Here is a 21,403-nt window from a genome sequence, read left to right on the forward strand (position 1 = left end):
TATATGTGCCACATCTTCTTTATCCATTCATCTGTTGATGGAGACTTAGGTTGCTTCCATGTCCTGGCTATTGTAGAATAGAGCTGCAGTGAACATTGTGGTACGTGACTCTTTTTGAATTATGGTTTTCTCAGGGTATATGCCCAGTAGTGGGATTGCTGGGTCGTATGGTATGAACTCAGGCTTTTCAAGAACCACTGTGGCCTGCTGTGCAGGGGTGACAGTGGGAGACAGTTAAGAGGCACTGCAGTCATCCAGGTAAGAGATGATGGTGGCCTGGGTTTTGGTGGCTGATGGAGGTGTGAGAAATGATCAGGTGTTTCATATGTTCTCATGAGATTTGCTGAAGGAATGGGAGTGGAGAGTGAGACCAAGGATTCAAGGATAACTCTGAGGTCTTCAGCCTGAGCACCTAATGGAGAGTTGCCATTTATGGAGATGGGAAGACAAGGGGAGGAGCTGGCTGTGGGTGGGGGTGAGGTGCAGCAGAGTTTGGCTTTGGACATATTCAGAGACTGCCTGCCATGTCCAAGTGGAGATGTTGATCATGCAGTGAACATGCAGCTAGGACAGATGAGAGGCTGGCATCTGAAGAAAAGAAGCCTCAAAAGCATAAAAGAGGTGTGAGGGGGCTTATAAAATAACCCTCCTGAAAAAGTGTCAAGGCTTTTAAACTTACGTCATCACTGTTTTTATATCACTTATAAAGTTCTATGACTGTAAAAGGTGTGGCAATACCATGTTGCAGGAAGTGGCTATAGCTGGTCAGTGGTTTCTAAAGTGTGGGCCTGAGGCCAACAGCATAAATCTCCTGTGAGCTTGTTAGAGATGCAGATTATTGGGCCTCACCAGACCAGACCTAGTGAATCATAAACCCGGGGCAAAGGGCCGGAACTGTTTTGACAACTTCTCTGGGAGATTGTTATGAAGGTTAAAGTTGAGTGAGCTAGATAAGAAGTCTAGCTTTTCTAGATTTTAATCATTTAAAAAGAAACAACTTTTTTAAAGGTAAAATGTCTTTATTGTTTGAAGCATTAAAAAAGTAGACAAAAATTGGTATGACATTTCATTTCTTAGTCTTCTCAATGAGGTTATAAAAATACAGTGCCACTTAATCTTATAAACTTTTGAAACTGTCTAGAAGTTCACACTTAGTATTATCTAAAAAGTCACTTAAAACACACGAGATGATAAAACAAAATCACCTCATAAATACAATCAAAATTGCTTTGAGAAATTTCTAAATATAGACTCCTAGATAAATAGGACTTTTTTCTTCTCCAAAGCATAGACAGTATTTTCCCCATGTTATGCCTACAGGCATCATAAATGTGGACTGCCTTCTCCTACCTTCTGTTCTAGATATAGGTTAACAGAAATGCAAACTAAATTCAGTTTTTTTCAATTTAATCTCTTATTTTGTTTAAGATAAAATTCTTAATTTAAAACCAAGATCTTTTAGAATGTCTGGCTCTTTTCATTTTGTTTCAAATCACAATTCATTAAAAAAAAAATAGGAGGACGATGCAAATGTTCTTTTAAAGTACTTATATTCAGCTACAAAATCACCCTAAACATTTCTGAAGAATGTGAACATACACGTGTGTATATTTTTAAATATTGCTGTTGCATCGTTCTGGGTTTTGAGGATTCTGCACTAATAACTTAATCTTCGTAAACTGAGATCACAGGTTTGGATACAACCCAAATCATTCAGTGCATTCATCTACAGAAGCAGATTCGTGCACTTTACATATTTCTAACTCTTCATTTTCCTTCAGGTTGGTCAACGAATAAACAACGTATACCATAAATTAAATCGAAACCCCCTGCCGTATGTCCTGTTGCTAATTAAAATAAGTGTATTCTTGCTGTGGAAAGTCTGCGGTTTGGGAGTTGTATGAGATCTTTTCAAGGCATAGGTAAAGAATTTTTTTTTTTAACGGAAGGAAATACAAATCAGATCATTAACTCATTCTCTGCATACAAAATGCTATTTTATTTTATTTTATTATTTTTTTTGTGGTACGTGGGCCTCTCACTGTTGTGGCCTCTTCTGTTGCGGAGCACAGGCTCCGGACACACAGGCTCAGCAGCCATGGCTCACGGGCCCAGCCGCTCTGCGGCATGTGGGATCTTCCTGGACCGGGGCACGAACCCTTGTCTCCTGCATCGGCAGGCGGATTCTCAACCACTGCACCACCAGGGAAGCCCCAAAATGCTATTTTAGAGGTAAGTGAATTATTTCACCCCAAGGGTATTGTTTACACTAAAGAAGTACACCAGTTGTTTAAGGAATTGCCTGAACATGGTCAATTTGAAATAACAATGCAATACAGAGATTACAGAGATTTGATTACTTTACTGGCAGGATTTGGACTAATAATGAAAACTGACATTTAAAATAATATGGGGGAAAATACAGAGCCACTTGAATGCATATCACTTTATTACTGCAGTCATAAATGGTAATGATTTGAATTAGTCCTCGACATTGATTTGACTAATTTTTAAATTAGTCCTTAATTATGCCTTTTCTGCCTTTTGTTTTGTTGCTCACCCTTTTAAGAAATGCCATGGTAATTAGCACATGGTTGTGTTGCATAAAGCATCTTGTACTGCCTTCCTGAGTACGTGTACATGTGTTCGTTTCTCGTGCCTCTGCTCATATTTTTCTATTCAACTTTTCTGTTGGATAGCATTGAAAAGCCTTTGCTGATTTTCAAGGCAGTCTTTCAGTTTATCTTCTGTCAAAGTCAGTCGCTGCTCCAAGATTGAAACAGTCTGCAAAAAAGGAGGACAAAAAAATGCCTGGTGACCTGGTGGTGAGGATGATGATGATAATCTCAGCATTGGTCTTTTTCAGAACTGGAATGCCACCCTTTTGCCAGGAGGTTGGCTCAGAAATGAGCCCCAGAACTTGCCCCGCTTCTCTGCCCTAACACAAGGCAAAGCACTGTCAAGCAGTTTGAGGAAAACGGAGTAAAGGATCAAGCCTCTGTAGGCAATTCTGAAGTCTGATCTTCTAAAGCATCGATGCCAGAGAAGAGGCCACACGAGGCATGTTAGGTAGTGTCACAGGCGACATGGAATGTGGGAGGTGGGGATGGAATGCCACATAACCCCACCGCTACTTAAATGGCATCACTGGTCATTCTGTCACAATCAATCCATGACGGATCATACCTATATTACCCTAGACAGCTGGTACCTAGCTTACTTTGAAAATATAATGACTGCTACCCCTTTCTGCACCCAGAAGAAGATAGCAACTCATAGCGTTGTTAGGAAGACTGACTAAATGAAATATGGCATGTAAAATGCTTAAGCTAGTGCCTGGCACACAGGCCTTCATGAATCTTAGCTATTCTAACTCCTTCAGCTCATAAGTGAGGATATAACTACACGCACACGTGCGACTACTTTTAAATCTAATTGTGATAGACTACTTCATCTTCAGTCTACTTCATCTTCAGTCTTTTATCTTTTAAAAAAAACTATACGATAAAATAGATTCAGGAAGTTGCACAAAAAACATGTGGCGCTTAATGAACTCTCATGAGAAAAGCACCCTTATGACCAACACCCAGGTCAAGAACTAGAACTCTGCCAGCCACCCCAGGGTGCCTTGCGTGCACCTTCCCCCATAACAGCCCCTATCCTGACCATTATAATAATCACTTTTCTGCAGGTCTTTATGGTTTTATCTTTCAAGTGTACATCCCTAGACACTATATCTTACCCATTTTCAAGATTTGATGTCATTTAAAGTCTTTTAATCTACAGATCCCCACTCTCTCCATTTATTTTCTTTATAATTTGTCTTTTGACAGGTTCAGGCCATTTGACCTGCAGCACCTCTACCAGTCTGGATTTTAGGGACTGCGTACTCTGGGTACAGTTTAATCTGTTCTTCTACCCTCTGTATTTTATGTAAATTGGAAGCCGGATTCAAAGGCTTGGTAAGACTATTCTTTCTTTTGAGGGTACAATAATAACATTTGCTTCTTTTTCTGTGTTGTTAGTAGCTACTTAATGCCTAGATCTATCGATTCTTAGAGATTGCCAGTGATATTCTATCACTTAAAAAATTTATTAGTTGGGATAATTTATACAAGACACTTCTCTCATATATTATTTGGTTACCTGGTAGTACAGTTCATATAGGAAAAGCAACATAAATGCTTGGTTACTTTAGTTGACAAGTTTCAAAATAATGAATTAATTCCCTACCAGCCTCTGAAGGTAATCAGTTTAAAAAAAAATTATCTAATAGTTTTTGCTCTCATATTCCATACTATATAGATCATGATTCATTGAAATTAACGGCAATGCTGAGAATACTTTCTACTATTTCTTGAGTGACTACTATGTGCCAAGCATTTTGCCTGATACTTTACGTATATTATCACAATGTAAGATGCAAAAGCTTTTGATATGTGTATTATCAACACCTTTAACACTGGTTAACTCCACTTACCTTCCAACCATCTTAAAAGTTATAATGAGAAAGTGATACTACAATCTGTACTGAATTATAAGCACTGCCACTGGGTTAGGAGATGTTCAGTCATCTGTAATTAAAGTGAATCTGAATGTGTTTATTTTACTTGTTATTTGCCCACAGATTCACACTGTTCCCATTTTGCAAGTGTGCTGTGCCTGCTTTTAACTTTTCATATTTGAAGGAAAGTCCTTCAAAATTAAAAGTAAAAAATTACAGACTTTCAATAAAGTTTAAAGTGATCCATTTAACCTTGAATCAGGAAAAAAGAAGGCAAAATGAGTCACAAAGCAGACAGAGTAGAAGATGGAAAGACCCTAAAGAGGACCTGCCACCCAATGTGACAGTGCAGGTGAGGAAACCAGAGCCCTGGGAAACAGGCCAACCAAAACTAAAGCTGGCATGAAGCTGAGAGAACAACTGCCTTTTAAAGGAAAGTCTGATAAAAAACACAAAGTCTCCTCTAGCACAATACTGCAAAGCAAAAATTGATGATTTTCCTATGATTTTCATTGAACAGATCTTATGACTCCAAGGTCTCACAAGGCTTGTTCCCACAATTTGTCATGACCCACATCCCTTAACTCCAAGGCCCTGAGATGTTATCTAAAGGGTAATTACTGGCTCTTAACCCAAAATGGAACCTTAGAAGTCCAATGCCAGGGCCTTGAATTCTCTGGAGACGAGAACTGGACATCTGGATGATTCTTAACTGCCCTGGTGATTATAATGTACAGCCAGGGTTGAGAATAAGAATTAGATGATTTCAATGCATGAGCAATTTCAACTTGAAATTCTGCAAAAGTAATTGACGTCTTCTCTAGTTCACATTATAGCCTCTTTCTGTAATTTCGGACAGTGTCTGCTCTGACAAATGTTAGTATCCTCATTGTATTTATCAAAGAGGAACAATAAGAATTCTTCAAAGGAAACACTGAGCAGAGCTGGAAGGGCAACCTCTGATGTATCCATCTTAATACACCACTTACTTACTTCCATTAAATGACATCTGTATTTCCTGACCAAGAGTTGGAAGACCTTTGATATACTAAGATCCATGGTATCCCTTCTTGCAAAAGTATATTGGCATCAAAGAACTGGGTAATATTCTAAAAGGGGAATGTGGAAACCTCACCTCCAGAAGAACAGAGCATCAACATAAGGAGCTTTGGAATGAGGGAAGTTATACATTGGACAGAGAACTTCTTCAGAGTGAAAAACTAAAGCACTGCCAATATGTCATTCTAACCGAAATGATTAATCCCAATACATTTTTCTTATTGCCCTAAATATTTCTTTGATAATGTCCAAATCTGAATACATGGCATCAGAAATTCTTACGGCAAAACATTACTGTCCAAAATCAAATAATACATTTGTAGCATGAAGTACATGGTCTCCCCCATTTGCTTGTGGTACTCAGATGTCAGATAGAGTACAGTGTGTGTATGCACACATGTATATGAGTGCATGGGCTCTGAATTTGCCTCCATAAGGTTTAGAGCAAGCTCAGCACAGCAGGCGCTGCTATATTAACTACCACCTTTGAGCTTGCATTGCTAAGGAAGAAAATTTTCTCCCTGCTCTGCTAGTTCTGCAACCTTCTGTAACTAGGATTTTGTACTTCTTACCCCCAAGTGAAAAGCGCGCCAACCCACCTGTGTCAAAACATTGAGCTGTTCCATAATATGCGCTAACGCGTCGGTCACCGCGAGCGGTATGCTTCGTTGACTCTCAGAAGGGAGGTCACTCATTTCTTCTGTTTTCTTTTTCAAGGTTGTAGGTGAACATTCTGATGACATTAAAGAAGGGTTCAAGAAATATCCACAGATCTCTTCACCCTTGTCTGGTAGAGTTTGAACAGTGGTTTCTGTTGTCTTTGACACCATAGAAAAGATAGGAAGAGTTATATTTTCCAAACTTTAAAGTTTTCAACATTCCTCTTTTAAAAGCCCAGCTTTCATTTAATTGTTCATCTTCAACTATAGCAAATTATGGAGATTACAATTATAAGAAGGAAAAAAAGGCTAAAAAAGGATAGATGAAATTCACAATTTTCCTTGATTTTTTTTTTTTCAATAAAATATACTTTGTATGTATCTGTCTGAAAGAGTGAAAGAGCAGGTGTTCTACCATTAAAAAGGTGGTTACATGCTAATTCTTGATTTTTAAGTCACATCCATTAAGATGACTATTATTTGATTTCTATGGGGAGGAGACAAGATGGCACAGTAGAAGGACTTGAGCTTACCTCCCCTCATGAAAACACCAAAATCACAGCTAACTGCTGAACAACAATCGAAAAAAAGATGAGAACCTACCACAAAGATACATCCAAAGACAAAGAAGAAGCCAGTAGGAGGGGCGCATTCACAGTATAATCAAATCCCATAACCACCGGGTGGGTGACCCACAAACTGGAAAATAATTATATCACAGAGGTTTTCCCACAGGAGGGAGAGTTCTGAGCTCCATGTCAGGCCGCCCCCCAGCCAGGGGGACTGGCATCAGGAGGAAGAGGAGCCCCCAGAGCAGCATTTGGCTTTGATGGCCAGCAGGGCTTGAGTGCAGGAGCTCCACAGGACTGGGGGAAATGGAGACTCCACTCCTGGAGGGCCCACACAAGGTTTCATGTGCACTGAGATGCAGGGCAAAGCAGTGACTCCACAGCAGCCTAGGCCAGACCTACCTGCGGGTCTTGGAGGGTCCCCTGGGGAGGCGGGGATTGACTTTGGCTAACTGTGGGGACAAGGACGATGGGGGTGGAGGCCCTGGGGAATAGTCATTGGCGTGAGCTCTCCCGGAGGTCACCATTTTGGCACTGAGACCTGGCCCCACCCAACAACCTGCAGGCTCCAGTCCTGGGATGCCTCAAGCCAAACAACAAACGGTGGGAACACAACACCACCCATCAGCAGACAGGCTGCCTAAAGTCATCCTGAGCCCAGAGCCACCTCTAAACACACCCCTTGACATGGCCTTGCCCACCAGAGGGAAGAGACCCAGCTCCACCCATCAGTGGGCAGGCACCAGTCCCTCCCACCAGGAAGCCTCCACAAACCCCTGGACCAACCTCACCCACCAGGGTACGGACACCAGAAGCTAGAGGAACTACAAACCTGCAGCCTCAGAAACAGAGATTGCAAACACAAGAAGTTAGATAAAACAATACGGCAGGGAATATGTTCCAGACAAAGGAACAAGGTAAAACCCCAGAGGAATGACTAAGTGAAGTGGAGATAGACAATCTGCCTGAAAAAGAATTAAGAGTAATGATAGTAAAGTAAAGATAATCCAAGATCTCAGAAAAAGAATGGAGGCACAGACCGAGAAGATACAAGAAATGTTTAAAAAAGAGCTAGAAGATTTAAAAATAAAACAAACAGAGGTGAACAATACAATAACAAATGAAAAATACTCTAGAAGGAATCAATTAGCAGAATAAATGAGGCAGAAGAACAAGTGAGCTGGAAGACAGATTGGTGGAGATCACTGTCATGGAACGTATTAAAGCAAAAAGAATGAATAGAAATAAGGACACTCTCAGAGACCTCTGGAACAACATTAAACACACCAACATTCACATTAGAGGGGTCCCAGAAGGAGAAGAGAGAGAGAAAGGGCCTGAGAAAATATTTGAAGAGATAATAGCCAAAAACTTACCTAACATGGGAAAGGAAACAGTCACCCAAATCCAGGAAGCACAGAGTCCCATACAGGATAAACCCAAGGAGGAACACAACAAGACACACATTAATCAAATTGACAAAAATTAAACGCAAGGAGAAAATACGAAAAGCAACAAGGGAAAAGCAAGATGTAACATACAAGGGAATCCCCATAAGGTTATCAGCTGATTTTTCAGCAGAAACTCTGCAGGCCAGAAGGGAGGGGCATGATATATTTAAAGTGATGAAAGTGAAAAACCTACAACCAAGAATACTCTACCCAGCAAGGCTCTCGTTCCGATTCAAGGGAGAAATCAAAAGCTTTACAGACAAGCAAAAGCTAAGAGAATTCAGCACCACCAAACCAGCTTTATGACAGATGCTAAAGGAACTTCTCTAGGCAGAAAAGAAAAGGCCACCACTAGAAATGAGAAAATTACGAATGGGAAAGCTCACTGATAAAGGCAAACATAAAGGTAAGAAGTCATCCACATACAAATATGATATCAAAACCAGCAATCATGAGGAGAGTACAAATGCAGGATATATTGGAAATGCATTTGAAATTAAGAGACCAGCAACTTGAAACAATCGTGTGTGTGTGTGTGTCTGTGTGTGTGTGTATACATATATATATATGGCTATATCAAAACCTCACAGTAACTGGAAACTGAAAATCTACAATAGATACACACACACACAAAAGAAAAAGCAATCCCAACACAACACTAAAGTTAGTCATCAAATCACAAGAGAACAAAAGAAGGGAAGAAAAAAGACCTAGAAAAACAAATCCAAAACAATTAACAAAATGGCAATAAGAACATACATATAATTACCTTAAACATAAATGAATTTAATGTTCAAACTAAAAGACATAGACTGGCTGAATAGATGCAAAAATGAGACCCATATATATGCTGTCTGCAAGAGACCCACTTCGGATCTAGGCACACATACAGACTGAAAGGGAATGTTCCATGTAAATGGAAATCAAAAGAAAGCTGGAGTAGCAATACTCATATCAGAAGAAATAGACTTTAAAATAAAGACTGTTACAAGAGACAAAGAAGGGCACTACATGATGATCAAGGGATCAATCTGAAAAGAAGGTATAACAATTGAAATATATATGCACCCAACATAGGAGCATCTCAATATATAAGGCAAACACTAACAGCCATAAAAAGAGAAACTGACTGTAACACAATAATGGGGGGGGGGGGTCTTTAACACCCTACTTACATCAATGGACAGATGATCCAGACAGAAAATAAGGAAGCACAGGCCTTAAATGACACATCAGACCAGACAGACTTAATTGACAGTTATAGTGCATTCCATTCAAAAGCAGCAGAATAGACATTCTTCTCAAGTGCACATGGAACATTCTCCAGGATAGATTACATGCTGGGCCACAAAGCAAACCTTGGTATATTTAAGAAAATGGAAGTCATACGAAGGATCTTTTTTGACTACAACACTATGAGATTAGAAATCAACGACAAGGAAAAAAACTGTAAAAAACACAAACACGTGGAGGCTAAACAATATACTACTAAACAACCAATGGATCACTGAGGAAATCACTAAATACCTAGACAGATGAAAACGAAAGCACAATGTTCCAAAACCTATGGGATGCAGCAAAAGCAGTTGTAAGAGAGAAATTTACAGTGATACAGTCTTACCTCAGGAAACAAGAAAAATCTCAAATAAACCTAACCTTACACCTAAAGCAACTAGAGAAAGAACGACAGACAAAACCCAAAGTTAGTACTAAGGAAAGAAATCATAAGGATCAGAAGAGAAATAAAAAATAGATACAAAACAATAGAAAAGATCAATGAAACTAAAAGCTGGTTCTTTGAAAAGATAAATAAAATTGATAAACCTTTAGCCAGACTCAAAGAAAAAAGAGAGGGCTCAAATCAAAATTGGAAATGAAAAAGAAGTTACAACAGACACCACAGAAATACAAAGGATCATAAGAGACTACTACAAGCAACTCTATGCCAATAAAATGGGCAACCTAGAAGAAATGGAAAAACTCTTAGGTATAATATTCTAAGACTGAACCAGAAAGAAATAGAAAATATAAACAGACCAATTATTAGTACAAGCAGTTGTAAGAGAGAAATTTACAGTGATACAGTCTTACCTCAGGAAACAAGAAAAATCTCAAATAAACCTAACCTTACACCTAAAGCAACTAGAGAAAGAACGACAGACAAAACCCAAAGTTAGTACTAAGGAAAGAAATCATAAAGATCAGAAGAGAAATAAAAAATAGAGACAAAACAATAGAAAAGATCAATGAAACTAAAAGCTGGTTCTTTGAAAAGATAAATAAAATTGATAAACCTTTAGCCAGACTCAAAGAAAAAAGAGAGGGCTCAAATCAAAATTGGAAATGAAAAAGAAGTTACAACAGACACCACAGAAATACAAAGGATCATAAGAGACTACTACAAGCAACTCTATGCCAATAAAATGGGCAACCTAGAAGAAATGGAAAAACTCTTAGGTATAATATTCTAAGACTGAACCAGAAAGAAATAGAAAATATAAACAGACCAATTATTAGTACTGAAATTGAAACTGTGATTAAAAATCTTCCAAACAAAAGTCCAGAACCAGATGGCTTCACAGGTGAATTCTATCAAACATTTAGAGAAGAGTTAACTAACACCTGTCTTTCTGAAACTATTCTAAAAAATTGAACAGTATAGAGGTTCCTTAAAAAACTAAAAACAGAACTGCCATATGATCCAGCAATCCCACTCCTGGTCATATATCTGGAGGAAACCATAATTTGAAAAGATACATGCACCCCATTGTTCATTGCAGCACTATTTACAATAGCCAGGACACAGAAGCAACCTAAATGTTCATCGACAGATGAATGGATAAAGAAGATGTGGTACATACATACAATGAGATATTACTCAGACGTAAAAAAGAATGAAATCATGCTATTTGCAGCAACATGGATGTACCTAAAGGTTATCATACTTACAAAAGAGAAACAGACTCACAGACTTTGAAGACAAACTTATGGTTACCAAAGGCGAAAGGTCAGGGGGAGAGATAAATTAGGAGCTTTGTATTAACATCTACACACTACTATATATAAAATAGATAATCAACAAGGACCTACTTATAGCACAGGGAATTCTACTCCATGTTCTGTAAAAACGTATATGGGAAAATAATCTGAAAAATAATGTGTGTATATATATATATATATACACACACACACACACACATATATATATGGCTGAATCACTGCTGTACACCTGAAACAACACTGTAAATCAGTTATACTCCAATATAAAATAAAAAAATAAACTATTACTTTAAAAAATGAAAATAATAAGCATTGGTGGAGAAATTGGAACCCTCATGCATTGCTGTGGGAATATAAAATGGTCACCTGATGTGGAAAACATTGGCTATTCCTCAAAAGGTTACAACACAGAATTAGCGTACAATCTAGCGATTCCACTCCTGAGTATATATCCACAAGAACTGAAAGCAAGGACTTGAACAGATACTTGTACACCAATATTCATAGTGGCATTATTCACAATAGTCAAAAGATAAAAACAACCCAGTACCAATCAATCAATAGATAAATGTATAAACAAAATGTGGTACACACATACAATTGAATATTATTTAACCATAAAAATAGAATTCTACTACATGCTACAACATGGATGAACCTTGAAAACATACTAAGTGAAAACAAGACACAAAAGAAAATACCATATGATTCCACTAATATGAGGTACCTGGAATAGGCAAATTCAGAGAGAGTATAGGTTACCACAAGCTGGAGGGGAGAAGAAACATGGAGCTTATGTACCCATTGCTTAATGAGGACAGAGTTTCTGTTTGAAATGATGACAAAGATCTCAAAATAGTGGTGATGGGTACATAACATTGTGAACACTTAATGCCAGGGAACTGTACCCTTAAAAATGGTTAAAATGGTCAATTTTATGATATGTGTATTTTACCACAATAAAACAAGTCCTCCAAACATATAGCAAAAAAAATCTAAAAATAAAATTAAGAAAACAACTCAGTCTACATGAGCATCAAAAAGAATAAAATGTTTAGGAATAAATTTAACAAAAACAGGGCAAGGCTTATATACCAAAAACTACAAATAAACCATTAATGAAAGAAATTAAAGACCTAAATAAATGAAAAGACATTCCATACCCCATGTTCATGGAACAGAAGACAATATTGTTAAGATGGCAGTATTCCCCAAATTGATATATACAGGTTCAATACAATCCCCATCAAAATCCCAGTTGCCTGTTTAAAAGAAATTGACATGCTGGTCTTAAAAGGCATATATATAGAAAAGCAAGGAACCCAGAATAGCCAAAATAATATTGAAGGACACAGTTCAAGACTCACATTTCCCAGTTGCAAAATTCACTACAAAACTACAGTAATCAAGATAGCATGGGACTGGCATAAGGACAGACATATAGATCAATGGAATAGATAGACCTTTCCATATACGGTCAATTGATTTTTGACAAGGTTGCCAAGATAATTTAATGGAAAATAATAGTCTTTTTCAAGAAACTGTGCTGGGAAAACTGTGTATTTAAATTCAAAAGAATGGATTTGGGCCCCTACCTCACACCATGTACAGGATTAACTCAAAATGGATCATAAAGTTAACTATAGGAGCTAAAACAATACAAATCTTAGAAGACAACATAGGAGTAAATTTTCCTCACCTTGGATTAGACTGAAGCTTCTTAGATACAATACCAAACTACAAATGACAAAATAAATAACAAATTGGACTTTATCAAAACATAAAACTTCTGTGCTTCAAAAGACAACAAGAGGGACTTCCCAGTGGTCCAGTGGCTAAGACTCCATGCTCCCAATGCTGGGGGCCTGGGTTCCATCCCTTGTCAGGCGGCTATATACCACGTGCCGTAACTAAGAGTTCGCATGCCACAATGAAGATCCTGCACACAGCAAAGAAGATCTCACATGTCTCAACTAAGACCCGGTGCAGCCAAATAAATAAGCAAATATTTTTGAAAAGTAGGTAACAAGAAAGTGGGAACAAATCACGCAGAATTGGGGAAAATATTTGCAAATCATGTTTTTGATAAGAGACTTGTGTGAGAACGTATAAAGAACTCTTAACAACTCAACAATAAAAAGACAACCCAATTAAAAATGGCCAAAGGATTTGAATAGACATTTCTCTAAAGAAGATGATACACAAATGGCCAATAAGCACATAAAAAGGCGCTCAATATCATTAGTTATCAGGGAAATGCAAATCAAAACCACAATGAGATACCAATTCATCCCCATTAGATGACTAAAATAGAATATAACAAGTGTTGGTGAAGATGTAGAGAAACTTGAATCCTCGTACATTGCTGGTGGGATTGTAAATGATGCAGTCACTTTGGAAAACAGTTTGGAAAAATTCCTCAAAACATTAAACATTGAATTACTACGACCCAGTGATTCCACTCCTTGGTATATACCCAAGAGAAATGACATCCTTTACATATATCCACATAAAACTTGTACATGAATACACAGCAGCATTATTTAGAATAGCCAATAAAATGGAAACAACCTGTATGCATCAGAATGTTGTGATAATTAATGGAAAAACAAAATATGGTATTATCCTTACAATGGATATCAGTTACCCACAAAAAAAAGAATGAAGTACTGATACGTACTACAACACGATAAAGCTTGGAAACAGTAGGCTGAGTTAAGGAAGCCATACACAAAGGCCACATATTATGTGATTCCATATGGATGAAATAGAATAGACAAATACAGGAAGACAGACTGAGATTAGTGGTTGCCAGGGGCTGGGAGGAGGGAAGAATGGGCAGAGGTTGGTAATGGGTATGTGGGTGATGAAAATACTCAAATTATTTTTGGAGTGATTAAATATTCTAAAATTAGACAGCAGTGATGGTCGCACAACTTTGTGAATATTCTAAAAATCATTAAATTGTACACTTTAAAATGGCAAGTTTTCTAGTATGTGAATTATCTCATTAAAGCTATTTTAAAAACAAAGAATCCAAATATATGCATCCCAGAAACCACAGAATTTTTAAAAATTTTAATCAGTTTTTCATTCCTGGTTATCACTGGCATATGAGAGTTCCAGACAGAAGGTACCTCAAACATGGCAAGTGTACTTCTAATGATGATGGTGGTGGTGATGATGATGGTGACAAATCAGCATGTACAGAGCTTACTGTGTGCTTGGCATTGTTTCAAGTGCTTTACACATGTTAACTGTTTAATCTTCACAATAACCCTATCAGGTATGTTCTGTTCTACTAATATTCTCATTTTTCAAAGAGACTAAATAACCTGCCCAAGCTCACAGAGGTAGGAAAGGTGTATGAAACATAACCAATCATAGATCTAAGAGATGCCAAGGCACTCTGGGTATTGAAACCTTGGGATCGAAGCCACTGTTCTCCATGATCTTCCCAACCATTTTTAGGAAGATGAAACTTTCAAATTTCCCTGTCATCATCTTACTAATTCATTTGTTGAAAATAATAAAAACAAACTCAAAATCCACCACCCCCAGTTCAAGCTTATTTTAAAATATTCATAAAACACATCTTAGTACTCCTACCCAGCTGAGTGGATCTGCTCAGGTTCTTTTTGTTTGTTCACTTAACAAATACTTCTGGAGCCTCGCTTTGTGTGAGGCACAGTTCTCAATGGTGAGAACCCAGCAGTGGGTGACAGGACCCAAGACTCAGCTCTCCTGAAGCTTATGTTCTGGTACCTTCAGTCATTTGGTACTTTATCTTTTCTACTTTTGTTTTGTTGCATACCAGGCCTATGTTTATCTCCAAAACCATCCTGGTCTCTGAGCAGGTATGCTCTGTACCCCCAGTTTTCCACCTTTGTGATATACCTGACAATATTAGGGTCTGAACCTAAAATACCTGAATGAAAATGACTTTTTTGGGCAGAAAGCAGTCATTAAAATCCACACCCCCCCCAAAGAATCCTATTACTAATGCTTTGAATTACTTAACTCTGTGTGATGAAGAAAATCTAAAACTGTCCTTGAAATGTTCAGAAGCAAAACTCCTAGCAAGCATAGATCATAGAGCAAGTTCACGTAAAGGATTTTTAATGCCACTCATTAGCTGGGCCCAGAAGCACCTATGACCTACTTATTCATGTCCTGAGCTAAAGGAACTTAGAAAACAACCTACAGCACTTATCTACCTGGGTCCCCAGCTATTGGCTGGTGGCAAACACTGAAATGAAAGCAGTGTAAAAATGAGTAGAGAATATCTGCAGAATTCACCAAGAAGTCCTGTCTCACAATCACAGTCTGCATTCCTGATCCTAGGCAGCCACTTCATTGACTGGGGACATTGTATGGATGGCCGTGCACAGCCATCCTCACCCTAAAATAAGTAATTCCTGCTCAAAAGACAGACTTTTTTTTTTTTTTTTTTTTAACATTGCTTCTGCTGTGCCTTCTCTGCCCTCCTAGCATGACTGAATCTTTTTTGATCTCCAAATTTCAGCTTAATTGTCACATCTTCAGAAAAGTAGTCCCTGACCACCCTAATGAAGGTGGTCTGCCTACTGGCTACCATGGCATCCTGATGTCTTCTTCCATAACTGATCAGAGTTGTCTTTTCCTTCTCTATTGTCTGTCTCCCTCACTAGCCTGTGCTATGCCTACTCTTCTGACCACTGTACCCTCTGGATTTAGCAGAAACGTAAATATTTTTGAATATGTTAACCACTCACATGCAGAGTTAATCACCGTTCTCACAGATGGAAACCAGACTCTATGACCAGGACAGTCTTTTTTACACAGATCACAACATACCTAAGTATGTACACACATGGTTGCAAATATAACTATAATTTTATTGTAGTAGCAGCTCTGGCCCTTCGTGGGAAAAGGCCTCAATCTAATTAACAAATTGGTCAACGAACCCTGGGAGAGTGCAGTCAGGGTGGTTAGTGAAGAAAGGGCAATAGGAAATGGGCAAAGAAAGATTTAAGGCCGTAGACAGTCTAGGCAGGAAAAGATCCCAATAACCTTAACAATAGTTTTCTTGTTTGGGACCAAAAAATATATATATATAGTATCATATGACACATAAAGATGAATAGAAAAGGGAAAAGGGTATGGGCAGAGAGAAAAAAAGTACGAGATCACCATCCCACATTAGCCAACTGACAGATCTGTTCTCTGGTCTCTCAAAGCTATTTGGACCTAGATATTAGCAGATTCTTTCCCACCGACCAAGCCTGCCTTTGCTTCCTGTTTGTAAAGGAAAAGAGCAAGATGCACAGCTTGGGGAAGTTTTAAATGCTCTCATTCATAAAATTAAAAAAAAAAAAAAAAGGAAAAAAATATGTGTAAGATTCTGGGTTATTAAAAGTCTAGAAAATGAGGCTGCAGTACCTGCTTGCTCCCAATACATTGAGGTCCTCTCCTACTTCAGAGTTGCTAATATTCATTTTTTGGGTGAATGCTTACTGAACACTGACATTATACTAAGCATTTACCAATGTTAAATGTGAGTACAATGTGATACCAGCAATCAAGGAGGAGTCTCTATTATGGGGAGAGAATTAAGAGAGAGCAAGGCCGGGATCCCCTGCAGTGCCTGGCACATACTGGCAGTGAATAAATAAGAAACACAAGCAAATGACTAAAAGAACAAATGCTTTGGAAGTCCATAAAAGGAAGAAATCACACATGTTCCCTTACCTCTTACTTTTTTGCAGACACGAAGTACAGCAGGGTAACAATAACATTCATTGACTGATTCAGCAAACGAAGGCCTCCTATACGTAGGCATTAAAGCTACAGCAAAGAACAAATCAGATATGGTACCTTCCTTCACGGAGCTTACAGTTCTCCAGGGAACCAATTCCTTCAAATGGATGGCAGGGCAATTACCACGCTTAAGTTCTCCTTGGATAAACTCATGGTTGCCATCTCAAAGATGGGAAATACAGCCTCACCAAGTGCACAGAATGAAGTGTGTGGCTAAGAAATCCTTATCTTTACAGGTTAAAAGGCTCCACTTGCCCTCTGAACATATACAATAGAGTAAAAAATAGAGTTGACTAATGAAAACTACTTTGATAGTCCTGAGAGCTATATATAAAACCTGTCACATTCTGGGGACAAATGACTCAACAGGTTGTTTAAATGCCATGATTAATTTTAATGCATAAAGTTTCATTTGTCACATTAGAGAATGAATTCTTTTAATGCATCAACAGAAAGTGAAAATTGTGGCATTTGCAAGTAAATTTTTATTGGGAAATTAACCATTCAACAATGTAATCAAGGTCTACACATTTAAACTACTACTCTTTATATGATTAACAATGAAACATTCAAGATACTGTGGTGCCCAATTACATATGGAAGTTCATGCATTATATTTATTCTCTTTCTTCCTCTCCTCTTCTCTCCCCCTTCTACTACCCTTCCTACTTACCCACTCACTGTCTGGGCTGGCAAGTCAGAACTAATCACTGGCACCACTTCACTCTCAAGGAGGCAAAAGACCTGTACTCTGAAAACTGTAAGATGCTGATGAAAGAAATCAAAGATGACACAAACCGATGGAAAGATATACCGTGTTCTTGGACTGAAAGAATCAATATTGTCAAAATGACTATACTACCCAAGGTAATCATAGAGTCAGTGCAGTCCCTATCAAATTACCAATGGCATTATTCACAGAACTAGAACAAATAATTTTTAAATTTGTGTGCAACACAAAAGACCCAGAATAGACAAAACAATCTTGAGAAAGGAAAACAGAGCTGGAGGAATCATGCTCCCTGACTTCAGTCTATACACAAAGCTACAGTCATCAAAACACTATGGTACTGGCACAAAAACAGAAATACAGATCAATGGAACAGGATAGAAAGCCCAGAAATAAACCCATGCACTTATGGTAAATTAACCTACAACAAAGGAGGCAAGAATATACAACGAAGAAAAGACAGTCACTTCAATAAGTGGTGCTGAGAAAACTGGACAGCTACACATAAAGGAGTGAAATTAGAATATTTTCTAACACCATACACTCTCATAAGTCTCTGTTCATGCCATTAGTAGAGCATTCATCACTTCTCATTATATTTGTGCTTTCATGTCTATATTCCCTACCAGGTCATGGGGGTTACTCTCTTGAGGGTAGGAGCCATAACTTGGTCATCTTTCTTCCTCAGGTGCCTAGCATAGTGCATGAGACACATACAGGGCTCAACATTTGTTGAACTGAATTCAACTGACCGTCCTGCATCTGCTGAGCCATCCTCAAAATGTAAATATTAATAATTTGACAGTATTTGGAGTGAAATATTGATATAAACCCAAAGTCAAGCCAGTATGATTCTATACTAAAAATTACTATCTTAAAGTCCTCCTCAAAGGCACAGTGAGGGAGCAATGGAAGCATTTATCACTTAACTGCAAATCACTTCTTGATTTTTATCTCCCAAAAGTATATTTGATGGTTTCTGGTGAAATAGCATAAGGATCTTCTGACAAGTGTGAACATGCAAAGGGAGGTACTTCAAGTGTAAAGATAAGCAGTGACCTGAACTGCAGATACATATTTAATAAATGGGTTAAAATAAGTCAGTTTAGGCTTATACTTAACATTTCTAGTTTTGATTTAATTCTGTAAGTAGAGAACAAAACAGACCAAAGTCAGAAAAGTCTATCCAAAAGTGGTCTTGATCCCTCTAGCTAAAGTGAGTTTCCCATCACTGAAGGTGCTAAAATAGACTAGGGATGATCACTTGTCAGGGATATTGTGAGAAGTATACAAACATCAGATCAGGAAATTCAAACTGAATGCTCTTTAAAAGTCTGTTCCATTCCTGACATTCTGAGATTTTTAAAATCACTACACACACACACACACACACACACTTATAAAATGCCTGCCTGAAATAGACTAGGATAACAAAAAATACCTTTTGCCTGGAAAAAATAAAAGCAAATATTGCTTTTCCAAGAAAGAATGGATCATTTATCTTAAACAATAACATTTAGAATAGGGATTAGAAACTCCAGTAATCTTTATATGGGATATAAAACGATGAAGACAAACCATTTATTCAAACAAAATTGTTTTTATTTAGCACCTACGTGCCAGGAAAATTCTAGGTGCTAGAGATACTAGTTTCCTACCACTGCTGTAACAAATTACCACAAGTTTAGTGGCTTAAACCAACACAAGATTCAGGAGAAAAGATGGCGGAAGAGTAAGACGCGGAGATCACAGATACATCAGAAATACATCTACACGTGGAACTGCTCCTATAGAACACCCACTGAACGCTGGCAGAAGACCTAAGACCTCCCAAAAGGCAAGAAACTCCCCACGTACCTGGGTAGGGCAAAAGAAAAAAGAATAAACAGAGACAAAAGAATAGGGACGGGACCTGCACCAGTGGGAGGGAGCTGTGAAGAAGAAAAGGTTTCGACACACTAGAAGCCACTTCACGGGCAGAGACTGCGGGTGGCAGAGGGGGAATCTTCGGAGCCACGGAGGAGAGCGCAGTAACAGGGGTGCAGAGGGCAAAGCGGAGAGATTCCTGCAGATGATCGGTGCCGACCAGCACTCACCAGCCCGAGAGGCTTGTCTGTTCACCTGCCAGGGTGGGCGGGGCTGGGAGCTGAGGCTCGGGCTTCGGTCGGAAGCCAGGAGAGGACTGGGGTTGGGGGCGTGAACACAGCCTGAAGGGGCTAGTGCACCACGGCTAGCCGGGCGGGAGTCCGGGAGAAGTCTGGAGCTGCTGAAGAGGCAAGAGACTTTTTCCTGCCTCTTTGTTTCCTGGTGCGCGAGGAGAGGGAACTAAGCGCGCCGCGTAAAGGAGCTCCAGAGACCAGGGCGAGCCGCGGCTATCAGCGCGACACCGGAGACGGGCATGAGACGCTAAGGCTGCTGCTGCCACCACCAAGAAGCCTGAGATGATCGGTGCCGACCAGCACTCACCAGCCCGAGAGGCTTGTCTGTTCACCTGCCAGGGTGGGCGGGGCTGGGAGCTGAGGCTCGGGCTTCGGTCGGAAGCCAGGAGAGGACTGGGGTTGGGGGCGTGAACACAGCCTGAAGAGGAGAATGCATGGCGCGCCTCAGGCTGGAGCAATGTCACGCTGGCCTCTGCCGCCGCAGGCTCGCCCCGCATCCGTACCCCTCCCTCCCCCCGGCCTGAGTGAGCTAGAGCCCCTGAATCACCTGCTCCTTTAACCCCGTCCTGTCTGAGCGAAGAGCAGACAAAGAGGAGAGGGGGAGGTCTCTCCCAGCAGCCTCAGAAGCAGCGGATTAAAGCTCCACAATCAACTTGAAGTGCCCTGCATCTGTGGAATACCTGAATAGACAGCGAATCATCCCAAGTTGAGGAGGTGGACTTTGGGAGCAAGATATATTATTTTTTTCCCCTTTTTCTCTTTTTGTGGGTGTGTATGTGTGTGCTTCTCAGTGAGATTTTGTCTGTATAGCTTTGCTTTCACCATTTGTCCTAGGGTTCTGACCGTCCCGTTTTTTCTTTTTTTACTTTAAAAAATTTTTCTTCTTAATACTTTTTATTTTAATAACTTTATTTTATTCTACTTTATCTTCTTTCTTTTTCTTTTTCTTTCTTTCTTTCCTTCTTTCTTCCTTCCCTCCTTCCTTCCCTTCCTTCCTTTCCATTTTTTCTCCCTTTTATTGTGAGCCGTGTGGATTAAAGTCTCTTGGTGCTCCAGCCAGGCGTCAGGGCTGTGTCTCTGAGGTGGGAGAACCAACTTCAGGACACTGGTCCACAAGACACCTCCCAGCTCCACGTAATATCAAATGGCAAAAATCTCCCAGAGATCTCCATCTCAACACCAAGACCCAGCTTCACTCAACGACCAGCAAGCTGAAGTGGTGGACACACTATGCCCAGCAACTAGCAAGACAGGACCACAGCCCCATCCATTAGCAGAGAGCCTGCCTAAAATCATAATAAGGCTACAGACACCCCAAAACACACCACCAGACGTGGACCTGCCCACCAGAAAGACAAGATCCAGCCTCATCCACCAGAACACAGGCACTAGTCCCCTCAACCAGGAAACCTACTCAACCCACTGAACCAACCTTAGCCACTGGGGACAGACACCAAAAACAACGGGAACTAC

At 39.4% G+C, this 21,403-nt stretch overlaps 1 protein-coding gene across 2 annotated transcripts in view; it reads right to left on the reverse strand.

Annotated features, from left to right (window-relative positions):
- Window positions 1–2,649: 2,649 nt before the first annotated feature.
- POC1B (POC1 centriolar protein B) overlaps window positions 2,650–21,403 on the reverse strand; it is a 110,742-nt gene continuing 91,988 nt past the window's right edge. For both annotated transcript variants that reach the window (XM_024127302.2, XM_028490426.1), the window contains 2 exons: window positions 6,163–6,381; window positions 2,650–2,784 (listed from right to left, as the gene is read on the reverse strand). In XM_024127302.2, the coding sequence (XP_023983070.1) occupies window positions 2,680–2,784; window positions 6,163–6,381 (324 nt within the window). In that variant the 3' untranslated portion in view covers window positions 2,650–2,679. The remainder of the gene's footprint in view (window positions 2,785–6,162; window positions 6,382–21,403) is intronic.

Source organism: Physeter macrocephalus, chromosome 6, assembly GCF_002837175.3.
Source record: "Physeter macrocephalus isolate SW-GA chromosome 6, ASM283717v5, whole genome shotgun sequence".
Classification (NCBI taxonomy): domain Eukaryota; kingdom Metazoa; phylum Chordata; class Mammalia; order Artiodactyla; family Physeteridae; genus Physeter; species Physeter macrocephalus.